Source organism: Chinchilla lanigera, unplaced genomic scaffold (assembly GCF_000276665.1).
Source record: "Chinchilla lanigera isolate Chin_1 unplaced genomic scaffold, ChiLan1.0 scaffold00007, whole genome shotgun sequence".
Taxonomy (NCBI): domain Eukaryota; kingdom Metazoa; phylum Chordata; class Mammalia; order Rodentia; family Chinchillidae; genus Chinchilla; species Chinchilla lanigera.
Genome location: NW_004955408.1, coordinates 21,260,651 through 21,284,966, shown reverse-complemented (window position 1 = coordinate 21,284,966; position 24,316 = coordinate 21,260,651). Strand labels below are relative to the sequence as shown.

Below are 24,316 nucleotides of genomic sequence, written 5' to 3'. Positions count from 1 at the left end.
TCCCCAGTGCTGGGATTACAGGCGTGCACCACCACACCCGGCAGCCAGTTTTATATGGTGTGTACAAGAGAGTCTTATCTTGAACCAAACTTGTTCCTAGCTGGCATGACAGAATGAACAAGAGTTTGTGTCACATGCTCTACTCTAACACACTATGGGAATTGCCAGAGGACTCCCTCGAACATGCAATGGGACTTTCATGCCTTTCAACCTAAGCAAGCAAAACAGTCCAATCCAGAAGCATGTGACTTGGGAGGTAGATTGGGGCACAATTAGTCAAGAAGCATCTAAGAGGACTGGGGAATCAGACAGAAGGCCAAGAGCTCAGAAATGTCTCCCTGTGTGTTTCATTGGCCATTTAGGAATCAACTCAAAGATGGTGGTCTCCAGAACACTGGCTTCTAAGAATGAACAAGGCCCAAAGGATGTCTGCTTGATACACATTACTGTCCTAGTGCTTTCTAATAATTAGATTTGGTTACAGAAATGTATTTGTGAGTGAGATGTGAGTCATCTAATGAATGAAGCTGATTCCCAACTTATTTGGCTGGACTTTTGATTTTTCACCTGTACAGTGGTGTGAAAGTGGTATACACTCAGTGGAAACTGTACTTTGAGTTTTAATCTTTTCCTGACCTGGGGCTGGGGATTTAGCTCAGCGGCAAAGCACCTGCCTGGCAAGTGCAAGGTCGTGAGTTCGATTCCTGGTACCAGAAGAAAAACAAAAACAAAAAAAAACAAACAACAACAACAACAACAACAACAACAACAACAATAACAACAACAAAAATCTTTTCCTGGCCTGGTGATGTTCAGTGCAACCTGCTTTTGCAAGGTAGGGCAGTAGCAACGAGCCATAGTTCCCAGCCAGCTATGCTGCCACAAGGGTGAGCAACAGGTACCCTACAACCTACTGTGCTGCTAAGGTAGGGTGTTAGGTAAGGTAGGATGTTTGGTAGGTTAGGTGCATTGCAAACATTGTTAACATACAATATTTTCCCTTTGTCATGTGTTTATTGGTGTAGAACTGTGATGCGTTACAGGTTGAGGAGCATCTGAATTGATGATTTTACATGAATCATTAGACCCCCTTTGTTGTTTTTCAGTGTTAAGAACACATGAACAGGGGCTCCTGTGGGCTGATAATTGTTGAAACTGCCTGCAAGTCTACCTTAGAGTACCAGAAAATAAGGCTAGACTCTTTGGCACAGAAAGGTAAGAATCACAGTTCTTATCTCCATGATATGTCCATGATTTTCCTGAGTCTGCTTTTTATAGAAAAAAGTATTCCAACACATTTGCAGTGACAATCCCTCTCTTCCACTGGAATAGAATGTGACAGCGTGTGTGTGCGTGTGTGTGTGTGTGTGTGTGCATGTGTGTGTGTGTGTTTCTAGTCCACAGTGAGTGTTTTCCTTTTTCTATAGATTTCTTTTCTTCTTCTCTTTCTGTTTAATTTTTGACTCTATGCCCAATGGACTAAGAAACACAGAGCTTTCATCTTGGTGGGGGCTGAATGGGTGCACGTTTCTAATCAGAAGATAATAGGAGAAGGTTGCCTCCTTCACACAGCAGGGTGACTGCTAAATGTATTTAATTAGACTCCTCTGATTACAGCCCACCCCCTCAAAACTGTAGCAAAAACAACACAGCTCCTAAAGCCACAGATGAAAGCAGAAGGGGATCACCACAGGACACTATGTCATGTGGATCTTTGTCACCCTGCACTGCCTTTGATTTAAAATAGGAGTTAGTTTCTAAGAGCTCCCTTTCTTCCCTTCTTGGGTCTAGAATCTGTCTCCACCCCCAGCACACACAGAATAGTTTTTACCTGACATGGGGAAAGGAAGGAGACAGCTGTTAGCTGTCCTGGATTCACTGACCTTTCTGTTTATTGCCTGGTTTTGATCCCACACCAAATAGCATGAAATATCTCTGGGGAAATACTCCCTAAGAGATCAGGCTGGAGGCCATTCTAGCCCCAGGAAGGAACCACACGGTCTAAGCCAGTAGCACCATTGCTGTCTTTGCACGCACACTCTATCCTGCATCGTACAAGGCCCACAAAACTACTCACGTGCCATCCTGACGGGTGATGGTGTAGCCATATTTTGGGTACTTGACAAAAGACACATTCACGCCAACCAGGGGAGTCCCATCTGTAGTCACCACTTGGCCTCGGATGAGAGAAACCAGGCTGCAAGAGAAAAAATGCAGGTCTCTGAGCCACACGCGGGGGAACAGGGAGATGGGGGACGCTGAGCTCCTCTTCTGTGGTGCCATTGCTCACTCATCCTCCTCTGGTCTCCAGGCAAGGGGAAGACTTTCCCCACTCACTTCTAGCTTCACACCATCGTGCCACACAGAAAGAGACGGGCCTTGTTCTAGTGCTTGATGTCATTCAGCTGGTGTTTGGCCTGGGCTTCAGGCTGCCCCCCATCACTCGCCTGTGTGCCTCACCCTGGCATAGACAGTATTTCGCTCGGTGAGAGCTTCCCCATCTGGCTGCTCACTTCCTAATTTGGCTTTGGCGTGAGGCCACGTTACTCTCCTGTTCCAGGCTGGGATGCCAGAGGAGTGCAGGGGAGCACACAGAGGTTCTTTTACGAGGCTGGGACATACACATACAGTACGTTGTATTTGTGCTGCCTTATAAGAGCAAAATTTCTCACAATCCATAAGAACCTGAGGAAAAGAGAATGTTGAAGATATTTTTGTTTCCGATAAAAAATATCTTGGATACTGGATTGTGTGTAACTGCATGTTTTTCTTAAGTCAAATTCCTGCTGTCTTGGGAGGGGGTAGTTGAAAAGCCATATATATATTTTTTTCTGGTGTCAGGGAAAACTCCCCTCTTTCCAGATAGTAGTAACTAGAATTTTACCTAGAATGCCAGCTTCCAACCAGCTACTTTTGGGAAGTCCTATAAAGCCACAGAGATGCTACAATATGGGTGAATATTCCTTATCTGAAATGCTTGGGACCGGAGCTGTTTCAGGGTTTGAGTTTTTTTTTAGATGTTGGAATATTTGCATGTCTATAATGAGATATCTTGGGGATGAGACTCAAGTCTAAACACAAAATTCATGTATGTTTCATAATACCTTATCCACAGAGCCTGAAGATAATTTGGTACAATATTTTTAATACTTTTGTGCATGAAATAAAGTCTTATAGGATGGAATTTTCCATTTTGGGGTGTCATGATGGTGCTTACTAAGTTTTGTGTTTTGGAGCAGCTTCAGATTTTGCGTGTTTGGGTTAGGGATTCTCAAATTGCATTCTACTCAAAGAACACAGACAGAAAATGTACATGTCTCCTCCCATGTAAAATCTCCTGACTTCTTGAGGAAATAGGACAAGAGGAGCTTCATATTTATACTGAGTTTCCAGCAGACCAGGCAGATTTGCAGCTGTATTGTTGGCCTTTTAGATGTGGTCAATTTGGTTCCCAGATCCCTGGATAGCCTCCCAATTTCTAGACTAGGTAATCAAGCTGACCCGTTCTTTGCCAGAATCTTGTCAGAGATTTTTGGAATGTACTTATTTTTGCAATCCCGGGTGTCCTGGAAACTGGAGGGATGCTGTCTCTACGCATCTTTCTTTCTATTAGTAATACCCCCAGCTGTTCAACTCCAGCCCTCTGATGATCTCAGGGATGTTTAGACTGTTCTACTGACAGCTCTAATTGTGTGCTACTGGCTGCCTAACGAATGAATGCCATTTTTAGCTGGTTCCAACCACAATGCTAGAGTCTTCTGAAAGCGAAAAACTAATTTATGAAAATAATCCTTTTGTTCAATCCCCTCTTCTTATCTAAGATTTCTTTAAGGCCTTAGCAGACACTATTTTAAAAATCAATGATGTGTGTTGATGACCATAAGGTACACAGTGCTCGTGATGGGAAAACACAACCGGGCGTACATTCCACGGTCGGCTTTTTCCCCTCTCCCATTTTTCTACCACTGCTGCTTCTTTTAAATCAGTCCTGTAGCATAAGGCTTGCAGAGAACTATAGGAATAAAAGGCACTGGGTTGCCTGCGATTTCTACCCTTCTATTTTTCTAACTTTTCATTGTTGCTGGCTTCCTATCATTTCTAGGCAGCCAACTCACAGAAAAGATTCAGCTAAGACATGCTATCAGTTCATTTCTATTTATGATTATTGATGTGTAACAATTATCACATTATGTAGATAGTGAGATCTGCTCTATAAATTATAGTGGTGGAGTCAAGGCATTTTAGTTATTTTTGTATGCCATTATCTAGGGGAACGCCTTTTTAGAAGTCTTGAATTAAGTCCTTTTTTATTCCTAGCTTTGTCCTTCATTATTTGTCAGACGATAATGCACTGAAATTCACATGCTTACTGAACTTCAACCTATGTCTTGGAGTACGATTTTGTACTGTTGAATTATGTATCCATGCACACAGGCTGGAGAGCATAGGCTCATCAAAGCTTTGGAGAAGCTTTTTCTAGGGAGATCGTCTTTCACTTAGATCTCTGGGCTGATTTCAACCACCAGATATTCTGAGGTCCCTGTCTGCTCCCCTATATCTTGGCTTTTGTTCAGGATGCCTTTAGGAAGCACTAACTCTTGATGGGAAAGATAAGATGAAATTAGAAAGGACAGGGGATGAATAAATATAAAAAGGAGAATATCAGGAAGCAACAGGTTTGGGGAGAAATCATGAATGTTAATTAGGAAGGCGGTTGAAACGAGCCATGAGCCTTTGTAGGGTGCGTTCACTGCTCAGGCGAAATATAAGAGAACTCTACTGAAAAGCTTACAGCTTAGTACAAGCCCTGACCACAAGCCTCTGGCAAGATGACTTATGATCATAATTAAAAGAAAACATACCTACAGCATCAATCCCAGAACTAGGATTAAGAAGCAAATATTTTTTTGGTGGAGGTGTGGTCAGAGACTGGTAGTTACTTTTTTTCTGAGGTTCTTCTATTGAGATAAATATTACTGTGCATAATATAAAACAATTACTCTAATTGTACTAATCTAGGAAATAAATTTTATGAGCCCAGTGTGATACAGATAAGAGGTGTCAAGCCTGGAACAGAAGAAGGTTGAGAGTATGGTTTCTTTTATTCATTATTTCTTTTTCTATTTTATGCTGAGTAAAACTGGAATAGAGCGAAGCTAAAGTTATTGGCTGTAGCCTTGTCGTGGACTGTTCTGTATTCAAGAGCTGCCACGAAGGGGGCTGCTCAACTTCCCTGAGGACGCTCAGCAGGTGTAGAACTGGCTGTGCTGCCACCCACCCCTTCTGTGTCCCACCCTGGCAAGGCTCTTAAGAGAGTGGGTCAGAGCTGTGGGGTCCATCCACAGGGGCTGCAGGAGAGTCACTTAGAAAGCTAGGGGCTCTGTGAGATGTGAAGCCTGGCATTTCCTCCCCTGCTGGAAGCCTGGGTAAGCAGCACACAAGTGGTTTCTGAGCTGAGAGGGAGGACAGAGGCTGGGAAAGGAGGGGGAGTATCACAGCAAGACAGGAGGAAGACGCTCCAGTGTGCTACCGCACAGCGGGGTGGCCACAGGGAACAATATTGCATTGTGCACTTCAAAACGCCGAGAGGATTTTTCAAATCCTTTCATCATAAAGAAATGATACATATTTAAGGTGACAGATATCCTAATACTCTGATTTGATCATTACGCACTGTGTACATGAATCAAATATCATACTGTACCCCATAAATATGTACCCTTGTGTCCATCGAAAGTGAAATAAAAAAAATAGAATTTGGAAAACAAAGTAAATGGGGAAGGAAGGAGAGAGAGAGAGAGAGAGAGAGAGAGAGAGAGAGAGAGAGAGAAAGAGGATGAAATGAAGGGACCGTCAGTAGGGCAGGGGGCCAGGGCCATCACCTTGCTATGCTCCTCGATGCTCGAGGTTTTGTGAACAAGGAACCAACCAACAGTGGTTATTTCTCCACTTCAAGGGGCAGAGAGATCAGGTAGAGCACCCCAGAAGACCCTGCCAGTCCTTCTCAAATCAGTGCATGCCGCTGACATCCGGATCTGGGCCCACTGAGGGTAAGACCTCCTGCCTCTCCTTCCATCCTCTCCCCACAGAATCAGAAACGGTGTCACGAAGAGAGAAGCTGACGGCTGGGGGAACGCTTTCTCCCAGCCAAGCCTTCCCCTGCTCTCTTCTCTGGGGGCACAGCTCTGCCTCGTCCTGCAGTGAAGGGAGGGGCTAAGTTGACTCAAAATAATTCCAGAATTTGGCCCTAGAATATTTCTGGACCTCAAATTAGCAATTGTGTGCTGAAATAAACCAGAGAGAATCAGAAGACTGAACGGCGAGACACAGTGGCACAGTGGGTACCTAGGAGGAGCCCGGATGTGGCTGCTGTGTGCATTAGAGATATCCAGAGAGACGTCTCGGCTCATCCTAGGTGCTCAATAAATTCGCATAACTGGCATTATCTTGACTCTCAGATGCCACGAATGATAGGTTATGCTATCAAGTTAATAACACCTTTCAAAAATACTCTTCTGAATGAACTATTTCAGCAGAGCACAAACAAAAGTCACTCTCAAAAGCATTACAAAGGGAGATTTGAAATAATGACAAAAATATCATAAAAATAGATCATAAAAATAACCTTAACACTAGGAAATCAACAGGTACCTCCAGCAGGTTCTGGGTTGAATACGGCCAGATCTTGCAGGGAGACCAGGAGTTTGCTCTGGAGCCCAACCAGTGATCTCAGAAGCCTGCGAAGACTCAGGGATGCCTACCTGCTGTTGAAGGGGTTGTCTCCGGGAATGATGTGGGTGCTATCCTTGCCAGCCAAGAGCTTGATGCGGTCATAGAAGGACTTCACTGCAGGCCAGTCCGTCTGGCCCTGCTGAATGATGTCCAGGGGATCCCGGGACCCCCGGCAGAGCAGGCTGTTCTGACAGGCAGACTGAAGGCAGCAGTCGGGGTCCAGGCAGTCCACCAGGCCATCTGGAGGGGCAGAGGCAGAGGCATGGTCATTGTGGCTTGTGGTACCGAGCCGCTTGGAGATGCTAACACTTTTGTTATCATCCAACCTTCCCAGCGGCCTGCAATTGGCAAGTTTCACACAGCAAGCCTAGTATAATTCCAGGCTATACACACGAAAAACAAAAGATTGAAAGGAAATAATTGAAAATGTTGACAAATGGCTATCCCCAGGTACTAGATAAGTGTGCTTCCCTCTGTTTTCTTTATTACACTTCTTTGAAATTTTTTTTCTCCTACGAGCAAGGATTATTGGAGTGGTTGGAAACAAAAATAAAAATGTTGCTTCAATAGCACCACATAAAAAATTACCTCCAGCCAGTTCCCAAGGGGCCGGTGCTAATGGGTGCACAAATAATCAAAACGCACGGATTCCTTAAATCTCACTTCCATGGAGAAAAGCATTCCAGCCTTGCCCCCTGTGAACAGGGAGGGAACTGTCGAGTCCTCTGTCTGCAGGACTTTAGACATTCTGATTTACTTCTCTACAGTCCTGCCCCTTTGCCCCCTTTCCTGGGCTGATTCCTTTACATTTGTCTACCATTCAGCCCATATTTAAGTTCCATCCATGTGCTAGGAGTAAGACAGTGAGCAGCTAACCCTCACGTCTGGCCCTAAGGAGCTGATTACACAGTGGGAGAAGCAGGAACAATGGACTCACTGCTTAAGACCCAGCGACAGTGTGGCCACCTCCTCTACAAAGCTGTCGGGATGGTACCCTTGGCCAGGCTGCTGTCACTGACTGAACACGTGTGCACCCTGCTATTCATATGCTGAAGGTCTAAACTGCAAAATGCTGGTGGTAGGGGGTGGTGCTTAAAAGAGGGAATTGATTAAGTCATGAAAGTAGAGCTGTCATGAATGGGATTAGTGCCCTTGTGAAAAGACCGGAAAGAGCTCTCTGACCCTCTTCCTGCCACGAGAAGACGCAGGAACAAGAATCATCTATGACTCAGGAACCGGGCGCTTACCAGACACCGAATCTACCAGGGCCTTGATCTTGGATTTCCAGTCACCAGAGGGGTGAGAAATAAGTTATTGATTGTTTAAGCCACTCGATCCATGGCATTTTTCTTATAGCAGCCCAGATTGATCAACATAGTTAGGTATTTCTGCTTTGTACATCTCTGTATCAGAGGATCTCAGGGGAGAGCTTGCTATCAAAATCCTCACGGGAGAATCCAGGACCCACCCCAGACCTCCCCAGAGGGAACCTCAGGATCAGGTCTTGAATCTGCATTTTAATCATGATTCTCAGGTGTTTCTAATGCACAATAAATTTTAGAAACCATTGTTATTAACACTAACTTCCTTGTACTGGAATTAATTATCTCTTTAGGCTTGCCTCCCTATCTGGAAAATGAGCTTGGTGAAAAGAAGAGTGTTTTATTAATTTCTACATTCAAGTATTGCTTAGTGTCAAGTGCAGAATAGGGTGCTCAATGGATGTTTGCTGAATGAATAAACAACTGTTTCTCATTCTTCACATGTTTGTTAGGGTTGAGGTTAATATTTAGGGCAGGGCTTGCTCCTTGGAATTTCCTATTAGAATGGATTTTTTGGCCTATCCCTATTTACTCTGTTGCGAGTTCATTCAACAGGAGAGGAGCTTGAGGATAACTTGCTTGCGCCTCTTGGATATCATTGCAAGGCCTTTCTTTCCCTGCTATAATTAGTATCCTAGAGACATGCACCGGGCTGTTCCATGACAAACACTTGTCCTGGAATGCTGAATCAGAGGCCTGCCTGTGTGCTTTAAATTTACTACAATGTAATTTTTTGGCATTACCCTTTTTCCTTTGGTTCTGCTAATGAAATTGAAATATGTAATTTCACCAAAGTTCCACTGTAATTTAGCAATTAATGTACAATTATTTTAATGCATTACTTTCTTTTTAGCAAACAAACAAATTAGGAGGTTGCATGTTTTGCTTGGCTTTAAATTACTAGAACTAGCCTCTCATTTTCCACATGGGCAAATGTTGCTCGTGTGCCTCGTAACACATTTAGATTTACAAAATTTCCTGGAAATGCAGACACAGGAGGGTGAGCAGGCACGTGTACTTTAAATTTAGAGACTTTCGAAAATCAACATCTGAACATCTCAGCTGGATGTGCTGGCTGAATTGAATTCTCCCTGGCGCCTGGGAAAGCACAAACCTCAGACGCAGCGATGGAGAATGAACTGAATCTCAGCAGCAGGAGGATACTGAGGCATTGTATCGGATCCACATGGGGATTGTCCAATCTGGATTCGAAGGCCATTGGCAGAAGAAAAAAAAAAGAGTGGGGGAAATAACTGCAGAGAAATCTGCCTTGGACATCACCTTTTGTGTATGGCCTGCACCACACAGAAGGAATCTGCCCAAAATGTGTGCTTCAGATTTTAAAAATAATCTGAGATATGTTGGCGGTGTTTCGCTCAGCAGCCTCAGAATGTTCTCAGGTGAGAAGAAGCCCACGGTTGTTAACGTTATGGATTTTTTTTAAGGTCACCGGCCTCTTCCCATTAGGAGTTCCATCCGTCTCTGGCGGCCTTTCCCTCCCAAAGCTGGGAACGTTTTTCCTTCCTCCTCCGACCCATTTACCACCCACACCGCATTACCAGCGCGAGGAACTCTTTGAGCTCAAATAATACCTTTCGACAGCTTTCCTATTAAGCACTGAGCATTTTCCTCCCTACCCTCTGCAGTCTGTCATTCTTTTTAGACTTGGGACTGCCTCAAAATTCAAAACCTCAAATTTCCCCACTTTTTGTTATGTTGATTCTGGGCTTTTGATTGGAGGGCTTGTCTGGCAGGAGATGGCCTAAACACATCCGCAATGGCTGATGACAAACAGAGAAGGGGAAAGAGGATATAAATAATTTCCTCCTACATATTTACAATTACCTGCTCCAGAGATGGCGCTTTTGGGGTTATTAAGTGTGAGCATAAGTTATGCCGGTAATGACCTCATCATGCTGCGTGATTATGGGCTGCCGCCGCCCAACACTTTGAGACGACACTGTGAACTTTAAATTGGCACTCCAATCTCCCAGAGGCCTGTCAGTCATGAGAATCGCATCTTTATGCCAGCAAGCCCCTTGGATGGAGTCTGACATTGCAATCTTCAGTAAATTACCCTGTCACTGACAATCTTGCAGTTATCTCGCAAACAATCAAGCAGGCAATCAAACTGTTCTGAATTGCCAGTTCAGGACCTGAGAGGCGGCCGATGTCTCCATTCAACAGTGGCAGGAAAGTGGCCCAGCCCTCCTGTGACATCGGATGATTTCTTTCTTTATTTATCTACGTATTTATTTGTTTGTCTGGTTGCCTTTCTCTTGGTGAAGGTGGTAATGGTGGTGAGAGAGGTGTGGAGTCCTCAAAAAGGGTCTGATTCTGACTCAGCGATTGCGATGGAAAAGCATCTTAGGCCTTCCCAGTTGGGCTGTGGTGAGAGTGTGGGTCTGCTTAATCAGTCCTCATCTCGCTTCATTCTGTGAGATGTGGCCAATGAGCGTGGGTTTTCGAGGCGCCGTCTGTCAGAAGCAATGCTAAATACAGCCCTGGCCGTGTTCTATACATATGGATCATATGCTAATTGGAATGGCAATTTCAGGGAAACGTGGACATGGAAGAAAACTTTCTGGAAACAATATTGAGCCCTTCTTTTTATTGCTTTTGATAAAGAGCAAATATTCCACAACAGTTCTGGTATATGAAGCAGAAATTAGGTTAATTCTTACTGAATTCAGTTGAGAATCAGAAGCAAGAACTTGGCCTCTCGAGTGAGATGGATTTGGGATTGAAGCTCACCTCACCTAGGCCCTGGCTCTGTGAGCTTGGGGAGATAACCAGTCTTGCTGAGCCTCAGTCCTTGCCTTTGCCACTTACCAGTCCAATTATTTAAATAAAGGTGATCAAAATTGTAGTTTTTCATTAATTTTGATGAGATAATATAAAAGGAAATGTAAAAATGACAATTTTATCAAATTTACCCAATACAAGAATCCACTGGTTGAAATGACATCTGCCTGAGCAACACTTGGGATAGTCAGTATGTAAATAAATGTGCTGCCTGAGGGAAGTTCGTGTAAGTTGTTAAATGGTTAAAACTGAGTTATCACAGTGCCTATGCCATATGGTTATGTGATAGAGAATAAAGGCACTATATGTATATATATATTTATATATGTATATATATATAAATATATAATATGTTCAGTAAACTATAGGTATTACTGTAAAGAAAAAGTCCTTGCAGTTTTTAACAGTTTATAGATATTGAACATGAAAATAGATTCACATCCCTTTATATTTAATTAATTACATATTTAGTTTTTGAGATGAGGATCTCATCATATCACCGAGGTTCATCTTAAACTAGAGATCCTCCTACCTCAGCCTCCCAAGTGGCTGGGATCGCAGGTGTGCAATCTTATGCCTGGCTTCCCGTTATATTTAGAGTAATTCACTCATGGGCTTGATTCACTCAAATGTTGACAAGCATGCTATGTTTCCAGTGTGACGGGTTGATAATAACAGTAGAGGCTACAGATAGATTAGATTTTACATATATTCTTGATTCAAGTCTTCATGGAAACTTTGTAAAATAGAATAACATGACCCTTACATTTTAGACTCTGGGTACGAATCTCAGACTGGCCACAACCTCACCACTGTCTTAGGCAATTAACTCCTTGTAATTCAGTTTCCCTTGCGTGCAAGTGAAGATGGTGTTAGAAAGTGGTGTTGGAGGAACCAAGGCAGTTAATTCTTGACCCCTTGTAGTATCTGGCTTCTGCATCTGTGGACTCAACAAACATTGGAATGAAAATGTAGTCAGGCCTGAGATGACTGTCTCTGCACTGAACACGTACAGATGATTTTCATTTTCCTTATTCCAGAAACAATATAACAACACATTACAGAGTATTTACACTGTCCTGGGCTAGGTCATTGAGAGATGACTTAAAGTATACAGGAAGATGTATGCAGGTCACTGGCAAATGGGACTCGTGCATCCCTGGATTTTGGTCTGCGGGGTCCAGTAATTAATCCCTGGTGGACACTAAAGGATGACTCTCCACTACTTGGAGTAGCGCTATATACAGTGAGTTCTAAGTAAATGGCATTATCACTAGTCTCACCACATCACCCAGCCTGCCCAGGATGAAACCGGGGCTTGGAGAAGCCAAGTAAGTTATCCAAGTGGCTTAGCAGCAGCTAGGGATAAAAAGCAAGAAAAGACAGCCAATGAGATCACCTCCTTTGTCTTCTTCATTACGGGAAGGAGGAGACATTTTCTCTGGAAGGGAGTGTGCAGACAGGGCAGTAGGCACCTATCACCTGGGGAAACAAGGGTGGATGTGAGATTTAATCACTTCTGAAGGCCTGTCTACTCTTCCAATTGGGAAAAAATTTGGCTGGTTGACACGAGCATCTGAAAAGAAATCAACACGAAGAAGAAAACACCTGGGAATTCATGTCTGGCAACCAGGCAGCTGAAGCCCACACTGTTTTACCTGTGAGACTTAAACCCCCATTTGGCTCTTAGCATTGGCACAGGGTGGCGCTTAGCTTTCACGCTGCCTACAGGTTTGTGTCAGCCGCTTCCAGCCCATCCAGTGTGCTTGCTCGATTTTAAAGGCCGTTCCTAAATAGTCAAGAGGTTTAAGCTCAAGGCCTTAATTGAAGGCTTACTAGTAAAGCTAACACTTGGGGTGCTACAGGGGACCTGTGTGTACAGGAATCTGCCAAGCAGCCACAGGAAAGGTCTGGATCTTTCGGAGCTGGCTGAAACATGCACTTTTTGCCTGGAGGACACTGCCTGGGTCTCTTTGTATCATCTCTGTCCTAGGGAAGGGCTCTAGGAACAAGAGGATGTTTATTTCACTTATTTTCCTCTTTTATCTTTGTACACTGGGAAGCTTATGGAGAATCTGGCTGAAAACATTTTGTTCACGTTTTGGTTCAAGTTTTGCTTCCTGTAGCTTGCTATGCAAGGAAGTCCCTCTGTGACCTGCAGGAACGCTGTGGCTTTTTTAAGTATTAAAGGTTTCAGAGAAATACCCAAATTTACTTTTCTCAGTTCCATTTTGTGACAGGGTGGCACAAGTCAACTCCAATAATTCACTGCAGGTGCCACAGATAGCCAGGGACCGTGAGGGTTTGCACGCAGCCCGAGGCCAGGGCTTGGTCAAAAGCTCAGATTTTAAAAGTGAGCCCCACTCTTTCCAGACCATGGTTCGATGGGCAGATCGACCAACCACCAAGTCTACCTGCCTTACTTGCTGATCCAGGAGCCATGTACCGGACTGGGTGAAAATATCGGCTTTGAAGAGCTACACCAATGCATTTACAGCATGCTCAAAGTCAACCAACTGTGATAGAAAATTGAAAATGGGAGTCACCTCTCTGGGGAGTTACCATCTGGGAGAGGGCACAGGGGAGCTCCGTGGGTGTCGGGAATGGTCTCAGTTCTCATCTTGGTCACTCAGTGGACAGGTGACGATGATGATACATTAGAATAGTGTGAGAAGAATCAACTGCGGAAATTCACACCAGGTACTTAGAAGAGCTATGACCCTTTAGTCCCCTTCTAAGGACCACCCTCTTCTTCTCCTCCTCCTCTTCCTTCTGCTCCTTCTCCTCCTCCTCCTCCTCCTCCTTCTTGTCCTCCTTATTCTTCTGAGGCTTCTTGGCAGCACATAGGGTTGTTTATCCTTACAGAGATAAACACTTGCCAAGTTCTCATTTCCCCAAGAAAAACACAGGTAGCGCAGGTGGTGAGCCCAGTCTGAGGGCCTTTGTTCTGAGAGCAGCTAATGATGGGGGAGGCGGGGAGTTAATGAGGCAATGGGGAGAAGGGAAGAGGCAGCCAGTTGGGGCAAGAAGAAAGAATCTGGGGCTCTTTGTAATGGAACTGAAGAAGGCGAGGGTGTCTGTCGGGCATTGCTACTGGCAAAGGCCAAAGGGTCCTGTTAGTTTGTAGACATAAAGGAGTTCTTGAATAAAAAGGAAGATGGCAGCTGTAGGATTAATTTTGCCTTAGAAGTTGCTTTATTTTAGGATGAGCTCTTGTAGGGTTACACTTAAGGCATACAGAACTGTGGGCAAATCCGCTTTTGCTGGTCATCTGTTTATATAAACTATTTGAATCACCCCTGAATCACAAGTCAGCAACATTCTGGCAAACTAACCTCACATGGTATTACCCAAATGGGCAATTGGTTCTCTAGGCTGCCCTCTGGAGATGGGAATGGCCACTGGGCCCTAGGACATTAAAATGTTGCAAATCCCAAAATACCTCTGGACATGCAGTTGACTCCACATGCACAAGGGTTGGTGTAAGGGATGGTGGATCACTGAAAAGCATGCTGGCAGGGAGAGAGAGGGAGAGAGCTAATATGGGCCCTCGTGTAGATTGGAGTGTCCTCCCAGTTAGTAATACTGGCCCTGGCCAATCCCTCCACTGGAGGAGCACTTAGAAAATCTCAAGTAAGTCAGTTGAAACTCAGGGCCCACTAAGATGCAGTGACTGTCTTCTGTCTTATTCCCCCAAGATAGCACTGAGTGGTTGGTCCAGTCAGAAAAATAGCAAGGGAATATAGACTTTAGTGTGTGGTCCAACTCACTGGCTGGATAAGTGAGCAAACTTCTATGGCTCAGTTTTCCAATACAGAGAATGCACTAGAGAGTACCTATGGTCCCAAGTGCACTGAGATCCTATAGGACAGTGCATATGAAAAGAGGTGATGAGGGCCTGGCACTGAAGCAGAGGCAGAGGTGGATCAGTGAAGGCAATCCTTAACGATACTTCCTGCTCTCCACCAGAGAAGGGCACTGTTCCATTTGCATTTTACCCAGCGCCTGCTGACAAGTTGGAAGTGAGGGATAATTGAAAGTATTGTGGCTTGATGTAACTAAGAAGTGAGAGGAACGGGCAAGGCTGACTTGATTTAACCTGGCAATATGAGATTAGTTCTTCATTGCTTCTGTTAGGGCTCCCGCACTGCCAACCTTTGAAAGCAGTAGATGGGCTGACAGGGTGCTCATTTGGAAGGTTTCACCTGCCATTAATACCCAGGCTGCCTGATAGACCGTTGCTCCTCGGGCGGCCCCTCACCCCCCGACAGAGCATGGCCGTTCTTAAATACCGCAAGAGGCACCACTGTGCCTGCACTCCTGGAAGGCCCGTTGGAAGTTTTCCTCTCCCTTCTTGCCAATTCTTTTTGTCAGTCTCTGAGTTCTAAGGCCAGAGAGCTTTGCCCCAAAGCACCTCCGGCTTTTCTTACGACTTAGCAATGGAAGATCAGTCACGTTTGACCAGAGGTCTGGCAGACTGGAGTTCGCACAGCAAGCTGCTTTGCTGGCATTCCTATTCCTTGGGAAGGATTTGGGGAAGAAAACAAAGACTGCTTAGGAAAACCAAAGCTCTGCTACCAAGGCAGGAGCATGGGCCAGGTGGAAACTCTCGTTTAATGTACCTCTGGCAGTGCCTTGAAGCTGCTGGGGGATTTTTATTTTTATTTTTTGGAATGATTCTTCACCAAAAACTAAACAAATGGGCCAAAAGCCAAACAAGCAAGTATCATCAATAAAACTTTTACACAAATGCTCCTCAAATTCTAATCAGCATCAGAATTACTCAGGGACCTTGTTAAAATACAGATCCTGCTAACCCCACAGTCTCAGGAAGGAATCGCAGAGCCTGCATAACTACCGGCCCATTACTTGTTGACTTGGACATTGATGTTGAGCAACTAAATTTCCAGCTTCCACACTGTAAACCAGCGCTGCTCAAGGTGTCCCCTCTGACCTCTGGATGATGTGACATGCGGATTCCTGCTGTTACCCAGGATCTACTGAATTCTTAAGACCAGAAATCTGCTTTTTAAAAGAAGATTCCTAGAGGATTCTTTTGTTCATTAAAGCTCAAGAACTTCTGCCTTGAACTACTGAATTACTGAACATACCCTTCAAACATCCACGACAGTACATCTGGCCCTAAGAGAAAAAGGCCACTTTTCCAAACTGCATCTCCTATGGGATGTTAATATGGGTTCCTTGAAACACAGAAATGGAGTTGTGTGTGGGGGTGGTCTGTGTTCAGATACAATTTGGGAGACATCAGTTAAACAAAAACTGGTTTCTTGACTGCAGGATTTGTCAAAGCCTTTGAAATGTGAGTATATAGTATGACTCTTTAATACTGCAATAGATACTGATTGTTTCTGGGTTGTGGACCCACTTTGGCTCAGAGCACCTCTGCAATTGTGTAGGATGCCACATGCCTAGGGAAACACTTCAGGAGAAAGTGGAGCTAGGCTAGGAGACTCTGTCCTGGGAAGGACCGGCTAAACCTCCATCACTCAACAGTGACAAGCCATGGTCCTGTTCTTGGTTGATTTCTCATGAGAGAAGGTTGTCTGTGGGCAGGACACAAACCAGTCACGACTGTTAGCACATCAGCTAACAGTCCTGCCCTCCAGCTCCCAGTGCGAACAAAGCCAGTGCATTTCAGCACCGGGACTCTGTGCTAGGTAACAACATCCTGGGATCATTAGGACAATGAAGCATGAAAGTAAACATGTCTAATGAGAGCTAATGGTCAGCACTCATGAAGAGCTTCCTAGGGGCCCAAGGCCAAGCTAAGTACTTTACATGCATCCCCTTGCAAATCACTGCCAGGATCCCAGGTATTACTAACATTGTTATTTACAGATGGGGAACAGGAGACTTGGAGAGAGATTAAATAATGCATTCAAGACACACTGCTACTGGGAGTGAGAGGGGCTGGCTTTTGAACTCAGTATGCTGTACTCTCCAGTAAAGTTCTCTATGAAGCTGCTACGAAAGCCTGTGTTCCTGTTAAACATTCCGAGTGCACAAAATACAGGGCCAGTTGTACCCTCTACCATGACACGCTCAGTACCTGCATCAAGCTTTTTCATCTAAGTCAAATGCAGGACTAGCAATGTAAATGCTCAGTAGAAGATGAGATACAGAATGTTTTTGGTGGCCTTCAACTGCAGCTCCTAACCTCACCCAGTTTAGGTTTCTGAGTCTGGAGGGTTGGCCCTCCACCAGCAGCCTTTATTTAGCTGTCCTATGCTGTTGTCTCCGGTAACATTCCTAAGAGTACCGTGAGGTGGGCCCTGTGATTTCCACTTCACAGATAAAGAAAAGGAGGCTCAGAAAGGGAAAGGATCTTGCCTGAGGTCACAAAGCTGGCCACAGGTAGGGGAGTGAGTTACACTTTGGTTGTCTGCCTCTAAAGCTTCCTGACCTCTACTCCTGATTTTTTTATAGAAGGCCAGAGAGGTACGTTCCAAATGTCAAAAGATTAAGGACCAGACGCTGAGGTCTCAGAAAACATCTTCAATTTTCAGTTATTTTTCTTGCTCCTTTGTCTGTCTTTCTTTCTTCCTCCTTCCCTCCACCCACCTCTCCCTCTGCCAACTCCCCTCAGCCCAGGAAAAGCCTCTGGGAATGAGCTGGTGTGATCAGAAGCTTCCCGCAGCCTTGGACAGCCCCTCACAGACCTCCGGGGCACAGACTCACCCTTGTTAGCCCATAGCCTGTGGGATTTCTAGCCTGGCTGCTGCTGTCTCCCCTCTTTACTGTTATAAAAACCAGCAGCAACAGAGAGCAGGGGCCTCTGACCCCGGCCTCTGATTTCCCCAAATGCTCGCCCTCTGCCTGCTGTTTCTGGCCTCTCACAGCCTGGTCTTCTCTCCCCTGCACTGCTCCTCATCAACCTCCATTTCACAGGGCCCACTGACAGGTCAGACAGGACTGCGCGGATGGCCAGAGGAGCCCAGGCCCGGCAGGGGGTGGCAGCCTGGTGGGGTGCCAGACAGTGACCTGCTGGGTCCCTCAGAAAGAAAAGGGGCTGTCACCACACCGACACCTCAGAGCAACAAGCCGGAACTGTTACTTTCCGCCTGAGGGGAGACTGTGTCTGGGGGTTGGTTTGGCAGGAGGACCGGCCCAGAGCTGAGAGCATTAATGGTGGGGCCTGAAGCTTCTCTTCTTGTGGCATAAAGAAACACCCCCACACGACTGGCTGGGTGTGGAGAACAGACTCAGCTGTCACACAAACGTTCTGCTTGATGAGGGTGAATGGAAGCACTAATTCCTAAACTGTGCCCGTCCTGAAGGTGCCCTTGCTATGCTCCCGACCCCGAGCCTACCGCTCCCTAGAGAGCCTCTCATTTAATCTCCACCTCTCCCGTGTGGGGTGGGTCCTAGGAGCCAATACGGTACTGCCAATGATGATGACAGGATCTGGAGGCAGGTGACCTGGGTCCAAAGTACTGGTTGTCTGCCTAATTGTAATGCACTGACTATGTGAGCTCGGGCCAGATTTTTTGCCTCATCGAGCCTCAGTTTCTTTATCTGTAGAAAGGAAATAATAGTCATACACAGCTTAACAGTGCTCTTGCAAAGGATAAAATAAGCCTTATGCAAAAGCATTAGTGCACGGGAACCATTTTTCACTCCTACTATATATAAATAAAGAAACCCAGGCCTAGAGAGGTGAAGGTATCTGACTAAGGTTCGGCAGCTGCTGGTGGCAAAGCTGGAATCTGCACGCAGCAGGCCCAGCTTCTCCACGCTTCTGCACCTTGCCAAGCCAGCTATAGTTTAGGAGGCCAAGGTCAAGACATTGGTGGCAGCCTCTGCCTTTCCTCTTGTTTTAAAGGAGACTTTGGGGCTTGCACACCCACTGCAATAGCCCACAGGATGGGTAATGTTGTAAGAGGAACGTAGAGCAGGCTAACCAGGTGCCTCACTGGAAAGAAGTAATGTGTCTTATTTTGGATTTTCTTTGCATTAGTAAAATGGTAGCATCGCTATAGAGCGACTGAAGTGTCATTGTCTGAATGCATTTAAAAAAACCCTACAGTGAAATTTATTCATCCCCACAGAATCTGCCGAATAAAAGGCAACTGTTTCCCACCTCAAACACTTCTCATTAAAGTGCGTAGGCATTCAATTCATGTAACAGTGAGTTGGCCAAGACAGATAAGGACCCTGTGGATATGGAGCAAGACTCTGGAAGGGGAAACAGACCATAAACAAATAAATGTATACTAGACTTTGAGAGAGTGAGAGTATTTCAAAGACAGTAAACAAGGAAAGGCAAATAAGTGGAGCTTGCTAGAGGGGTGGACTTGCTGCTTTAAGTGAGGGAGCCAGGGAAGGGAGGGCTTCTAGGAAGAAGTGATGCTTGGGTAGAAACCTGAATGGAAAGAGGACATGAGCCTTGGAAACATCCGGAGGAAAAGCCCCCTGGGCAGAGGGAGCAGCAGTGCAAAAGCCCGGCGTGGAAATCTGCCTGTGAAGTGTAGGAATAAGAAAGTAAGTGTGGGGCAGAATGAGGGCGAAGACAGGGAGGAAATGAGGTCCGAGTGACCCACTCCTGCCGAACCATAGATGCTATCATAGCAATGGGGAGGCCACTCTATGGGAGCTGCGGCTGCCTGGGAACGGTTGAACAGGGTGTAATCTAATCGGACTGTCATAGAAATTCATTGTACTGATCTGTGCAGAAAGACCAGAAGCTAGAGGATCAATCATCCACCAGCAAAGTTGGTGGTGTGATTTGGGAAGAGGTCCTGGAGGTAGAAAGCTACTCACAAACCACTGCTTTAATGATCAGGAATGGAGACTGCTGGCGCCAGGCAAGGGATCATCCACACCCCGTGTGGTAACATGCACAGATTAAGATGGCTTGTCAGTGTCTAGTGGCACGGTCACCCTGGCAGACTGTGACACCAGTGTTGCTTATACAAAGGCCAAGACTTTGGGTTATGGACCCTAGGTAGGATGGAGTTTTCTCCCCGTATCTGTCCCTGCTGAGCCACGAGTTTATGAGCGAACATGGCAGAAGTAAGAGCAGGGACAGCTTGCTTTGGTGACTGTAGCTTCCCTTTTCTGCACCTGTCTTTTCAGTGGATTCCCCTTTCTCTTCTTGATCCCAGGTTTACTGTGGCTGTGACCTTCCTGGAAAATATGGTACACGACTACTTCCAGAAAAGGGGTCTGAAAGAAGAATAAACAAGGCATTGAGAATCAGGAGAACTGAGCGCCAATCTTAATTCATCTGTTTGACTTTGGGTATTCTAACCTGTAGCCCCTCAGTTTCTTTTCTGATTTAATGGCTTCTTCTAAATGTCAGTGTCTAATTCAAAGACTTTTTGTAACCTGTGCAAGAAAAGCAGAACATGTCAGTGAGCCACTGGGCTGTGATCTCTGAGTGAAAATCTCACTCATTTCCAAGCCCATGAGGGTGGGATGGAGGAGAGTACATTATCATAGGGAGCAAAAGGTAAGTTCCTGATGTGGGGATGCCTGCATCACTTGCTATAATAAGGTTTTGACTGAAGGACAGTGCATGTTTTTGAGTCCCTGACTATACCCAGTGGTGCCTGAACCTAAGGCTCATGGACCTCACAAGTAGAGGGCATAGCATTTCCTGCTGGTCAGGCAAGCTCAGTCCTGTTGAGGTACAGAATGACACATAAGGCAAGGGACCGGGGCTAGCTCTCTCCCAGCATGTTCCATCCATCTCCACTGTTCATTTCAGTACTCTTAAAAGAAGAAGAAGACTCAGGAAGTTGGAGCCCTGAGATACCGTCTATTGCCACGCCTCTGTGACATGGATCTCAGTGAGCCTAGGGTTGTCCCCAGGGTCCATGTGCCAATCAAGTTGCCATCATTTGAGGATGCAGAATTTCTTGGTCTGTCCACATTAGCTGGCCCAGGGCTGCTATGCTTAAAGGAATCACTGCCAGCAATTGAGCTCCCTTCAAAATGACATGGGGGTGGCTCTCACAGTGTCAGCATCACCTGGGGACATATTTAAAGGGCCCCATTTGTGGGTCCCAGCCAGACCTACTCAATCCCAAACTCTGGGATTCATGATCCATGTGCAATCCTTCCAGGTGATTCTGAAGTTCTCTGACATACAAGAACTGCAGAGTGTTTTATGGGTATCAATTCACCTGTGCTTCCCATCACCATGCAAGGTAGGAATTAGCACCCCTTTACAGAGGACAACACTGAAGGGTGGAGAGATGGAACGACTTACCCTCACACTGTAAATGGCAGAGCTGGGACTGGGCTCCAGATCTCCTGGGCTTCATGACTCTTTATCATTTTACCAGGCTGCCCCTTCCCTCCACTGTGCAAGAATGCCCAGGCAGAATGGAGGAGACAAATACAAGGGCCACATGTTCTTCTCTGCTGAGAGGGTGTGCTCAGGAATAACTCAAGTGGAGGTACAAGCCTTCTGTCAGGGGGAAAGGTGTGGCTATGATTTTGGAGACCAAAGTGCAAAAGCAAATCCTTCAGATACTTCGCTATCTGCCCAGCCTGGTTCACATGCTCCATGTGTCTGCTTCAGCCCTGCTTGTGCAGCCTTCTCCTCTATTCTGCAGAGAGACTACACTGCAGTGGCACAGGAGGTCCCCACCAGCACTGCTGGGTCTTGCTTACATGCCTTTGCATTTGCTCTTCCTTTCATCCCTCCTTCCATACTGAGTTCTTCCATATCTTTCAAAAGTCATGCTCTACCTACTTTAGAAAGCTCCTCCTCTGTGTTGCCATAGTCCCTTGGCCTCATTGTACTGCAGTTAGGTGAATTCCACCCTGTCCCCACCAGCTTGTGGCTTCCTTGCAGGCAGAGTCTGAGTGTCACCCATCCACACACCCCAGCATTGGTAAGGGCTTGATTATGTCTGTTGGATGTATAACATATTTGGGAGCACCCTGTCCAGAGTGTGGCCAGTTTGGGGGAGTGGTTTGCTATCCTGAGCAATGTCAAGAGGCCTGAGCAGGGCTGCGGTGTGGGTGAGGGAATGAGGGTCCCCGGGGCAAAACTGAAGAGTTTGCTCACCCTTCCTAGGGTATGAGACAGACTGGCTCAAGCTAGTCATGGCAGATACCCATTCTTTGGAGGGTCTTTCAGTAGCAGAAGAGCATGGAAAAAAGCATATAACATTTTGAGCCAGGAAACTAGGCTCCAGCCCCAGGTCTGGCCTGCCTGGATTTGGCCTCGAGGAAGTTATTTTGCCTCTTTGGGTTTTGTAGCTGCTGGGAACTTTATATCTGAGCCTTCCTGCATCTGATGCTCCCAGATGCCCATAAAGTAAATGATTCCATGATTCCCATAAATAAAAGGGGCAGTGTCTCACAGAAGTTCAGAAAACTGGAGTGGGAGGGGTGCAACTGAATGGTAACATCCCTGTGACAGGTAAGGGGAGAGAATCTCCCTGGAGAGGTTTTGTCTTTGTGCGAGTAGGGAGAAAGAGAAGCATTAAGTAGAGCAGGTTAGGGGACTCTGTCATTTTCTTTGGATTCACATTTGGCCACAGAGTTCTGGCCCCTCTCCAATCCCCCAGAGCTCTTGGCTGAGGAGATGGAAAACCAAAGAAAAGAGCACAGGCCTTGGGCAGCTGCTCTCACTGCACTGCAGAGAATGCCTCGCTATTTAAAGTCCAACTGCTCTACTTTCCCCTGCTTGCCCCTGGCATTCCAGCACAGAAACACTCTGTGGCAAAAATTGCCTTCCAACTCCAGAACTAGGGGGAAAAAAGCTAACGCCAATAGTATTTTTCAGCATGCCGCAGAATTTGCATTGCTGAGGAGCTGAGGGTGTCAAGCGTTCCTGGTCTGCTCTGCCCTGGTCCGGGGCACAGCACTCAGGTGCTGTACGGGCTGTGAGGAGGGCTGCTAAGCTGGGCTCTGCTCCTGGCATAGCTACGCTTTGGCTGTGGAGCTTGGGTAAGACACCTCACCTCTCTGGCTCTCAGTTGTTTCCGTGCAAAGAATGGGTCCTTGTGAGAAATGTCATGGTTTATTTGGGCAATGTAGGTCAAGTCCATGCAGGCGTGGCCCTTAGTAAGGGTTCAACGCCTCCTCAGGCTTTGGCAGCATGTCCTTTGACATCAGGCCTAAGGATACTCACTGTTTTGGGAGTGCTTTTCTCAGATAGATGTGTTTCTGGGAGTGTTAACCTCTGCACTGTATTCTTCAACCTGGGCACTACCGCCATTCTGGTCCTGATTGTTCATTGTGGGCAGTTTCCCTGTGCAGGTAGGATATTTAGCAGCACTCATGGCCTTTACTCACTAGCTATCAGTAGCATATCCCTCCTATGACTTATGAAATGCTTCTGGATACAGCCAGGTGATTCCTGGAGAGCAAAGTTGCCCAGGTAGAGAACTACTGATCTGGACCTGGGTTGTGGGAACCATAGAACTAATAATAATTGCATCAGGACCTCAAGCTTATGTTCCAGTGCTGCTCACACAGTGCAGGAGGGTATCTGCTGTAACCTAGGCAGAGATTCTGGCCGAGGCAAAAACATAAAAAGCCAACATCATGATATAAATGTTGCTGCTTGGCTACCAGTTAAAACTGTATTTTAATCCTTTAATTTCCTAAAATAAATCTGTAGCGATTTACATGATTAACTTTTTTTTTGTAGATTATGTATTCTAATCAAAATTTTATGATGACTGTTGGATGTGTCATCTAATCACAGAAAAAATATAATCCCTTAAGAGACACTTACTAACCATTTAAACTACTAAAGACTTGATTAGGAAAGACGGAAGGTCCTATGTTGGGTAAACTTGTGAACTTCGAATATCTCCTTTTAAAAAAAAAAACAAATTCAGCAGTGAAATAAATGTACTTAAAAAGGTTTCCAATGGGAAAGTTTTATCTTTGAGGTGTTGTTCTCTTTTTCTCTCCTGAGGTCTCTCTACAACAGCACAACTTCTGTACTTCTTTGAGTTTTCTTCAGAAATATTTTCCAAGTTTTGTTAGTGTGGTAGAAGGAATGAGGCAATGACTGTTAAGGAGAAAAGCATGTATCCTATTGGCTGGCTGAAGGGCTTTTGGAATCTTACTTTCTCTAGTCTCTATATCCTTATCTCTAAGATGGGAATATAGTCAGCATCCCCCTTCCCTTTAAGTTCTACATTTGTGGATTCAACCACCACAGGTAAAAAATAGTTGGAAAAAAATGTATAGATTGAATATGTGCAGATATTTTCCTTGTTGTTATATCCTAGATGATACAGCATAGTAACTCTTTATATATCATGTCCATTACATCAGGTATCATCAATAATCCAGATGATTTAAGGCAAATGGCAGGCGCATGTAGGTTTCCTGAAAACCTTATGCCACTTTGTCCAAAGAACTTGATATCGTTAGAGTTTTGTGTTCATAGGGGTCCTAAAGCCAGTCCCACATGGATACTAAGGGATGGCTATAGTCTATGAAATAGACTCTTAGAGCTT

General features: G+C 45.5%; 1 protein-coding gene across 11 annotated transcripts in view; it reads right to left on the bottom strand.

The window, feature by feature from the left end:
- Tenm2 (teneurin transmembrane protein 2) overlaps window positions 1–24,316 on the bottom strand; it is a 1,190,054-nt gene that overhangs the window by 55,310 nt on the left and 1,110,428 nt on the right. For all 11 annotated transcript variants that reach the window (XM_005376287.2, XM_005376288.2, XM_005376289.2 and 8 more), the window contains 2 exons: window positions 6,762–6,972; window positions 2,078–2,197 (listed from right to left, as the gene is read on the bottom strand). In XM_005376287.2, the coding sequence (XP_005376344.1) occupies window positions 2,078–2,197; window positions 6,762–6,972 (331 nt within the window). The remainder of the gene's footprint in view (window positions 1–2,077; window positions 2,198–6,761; window positions 6,973–24,316) is intronic.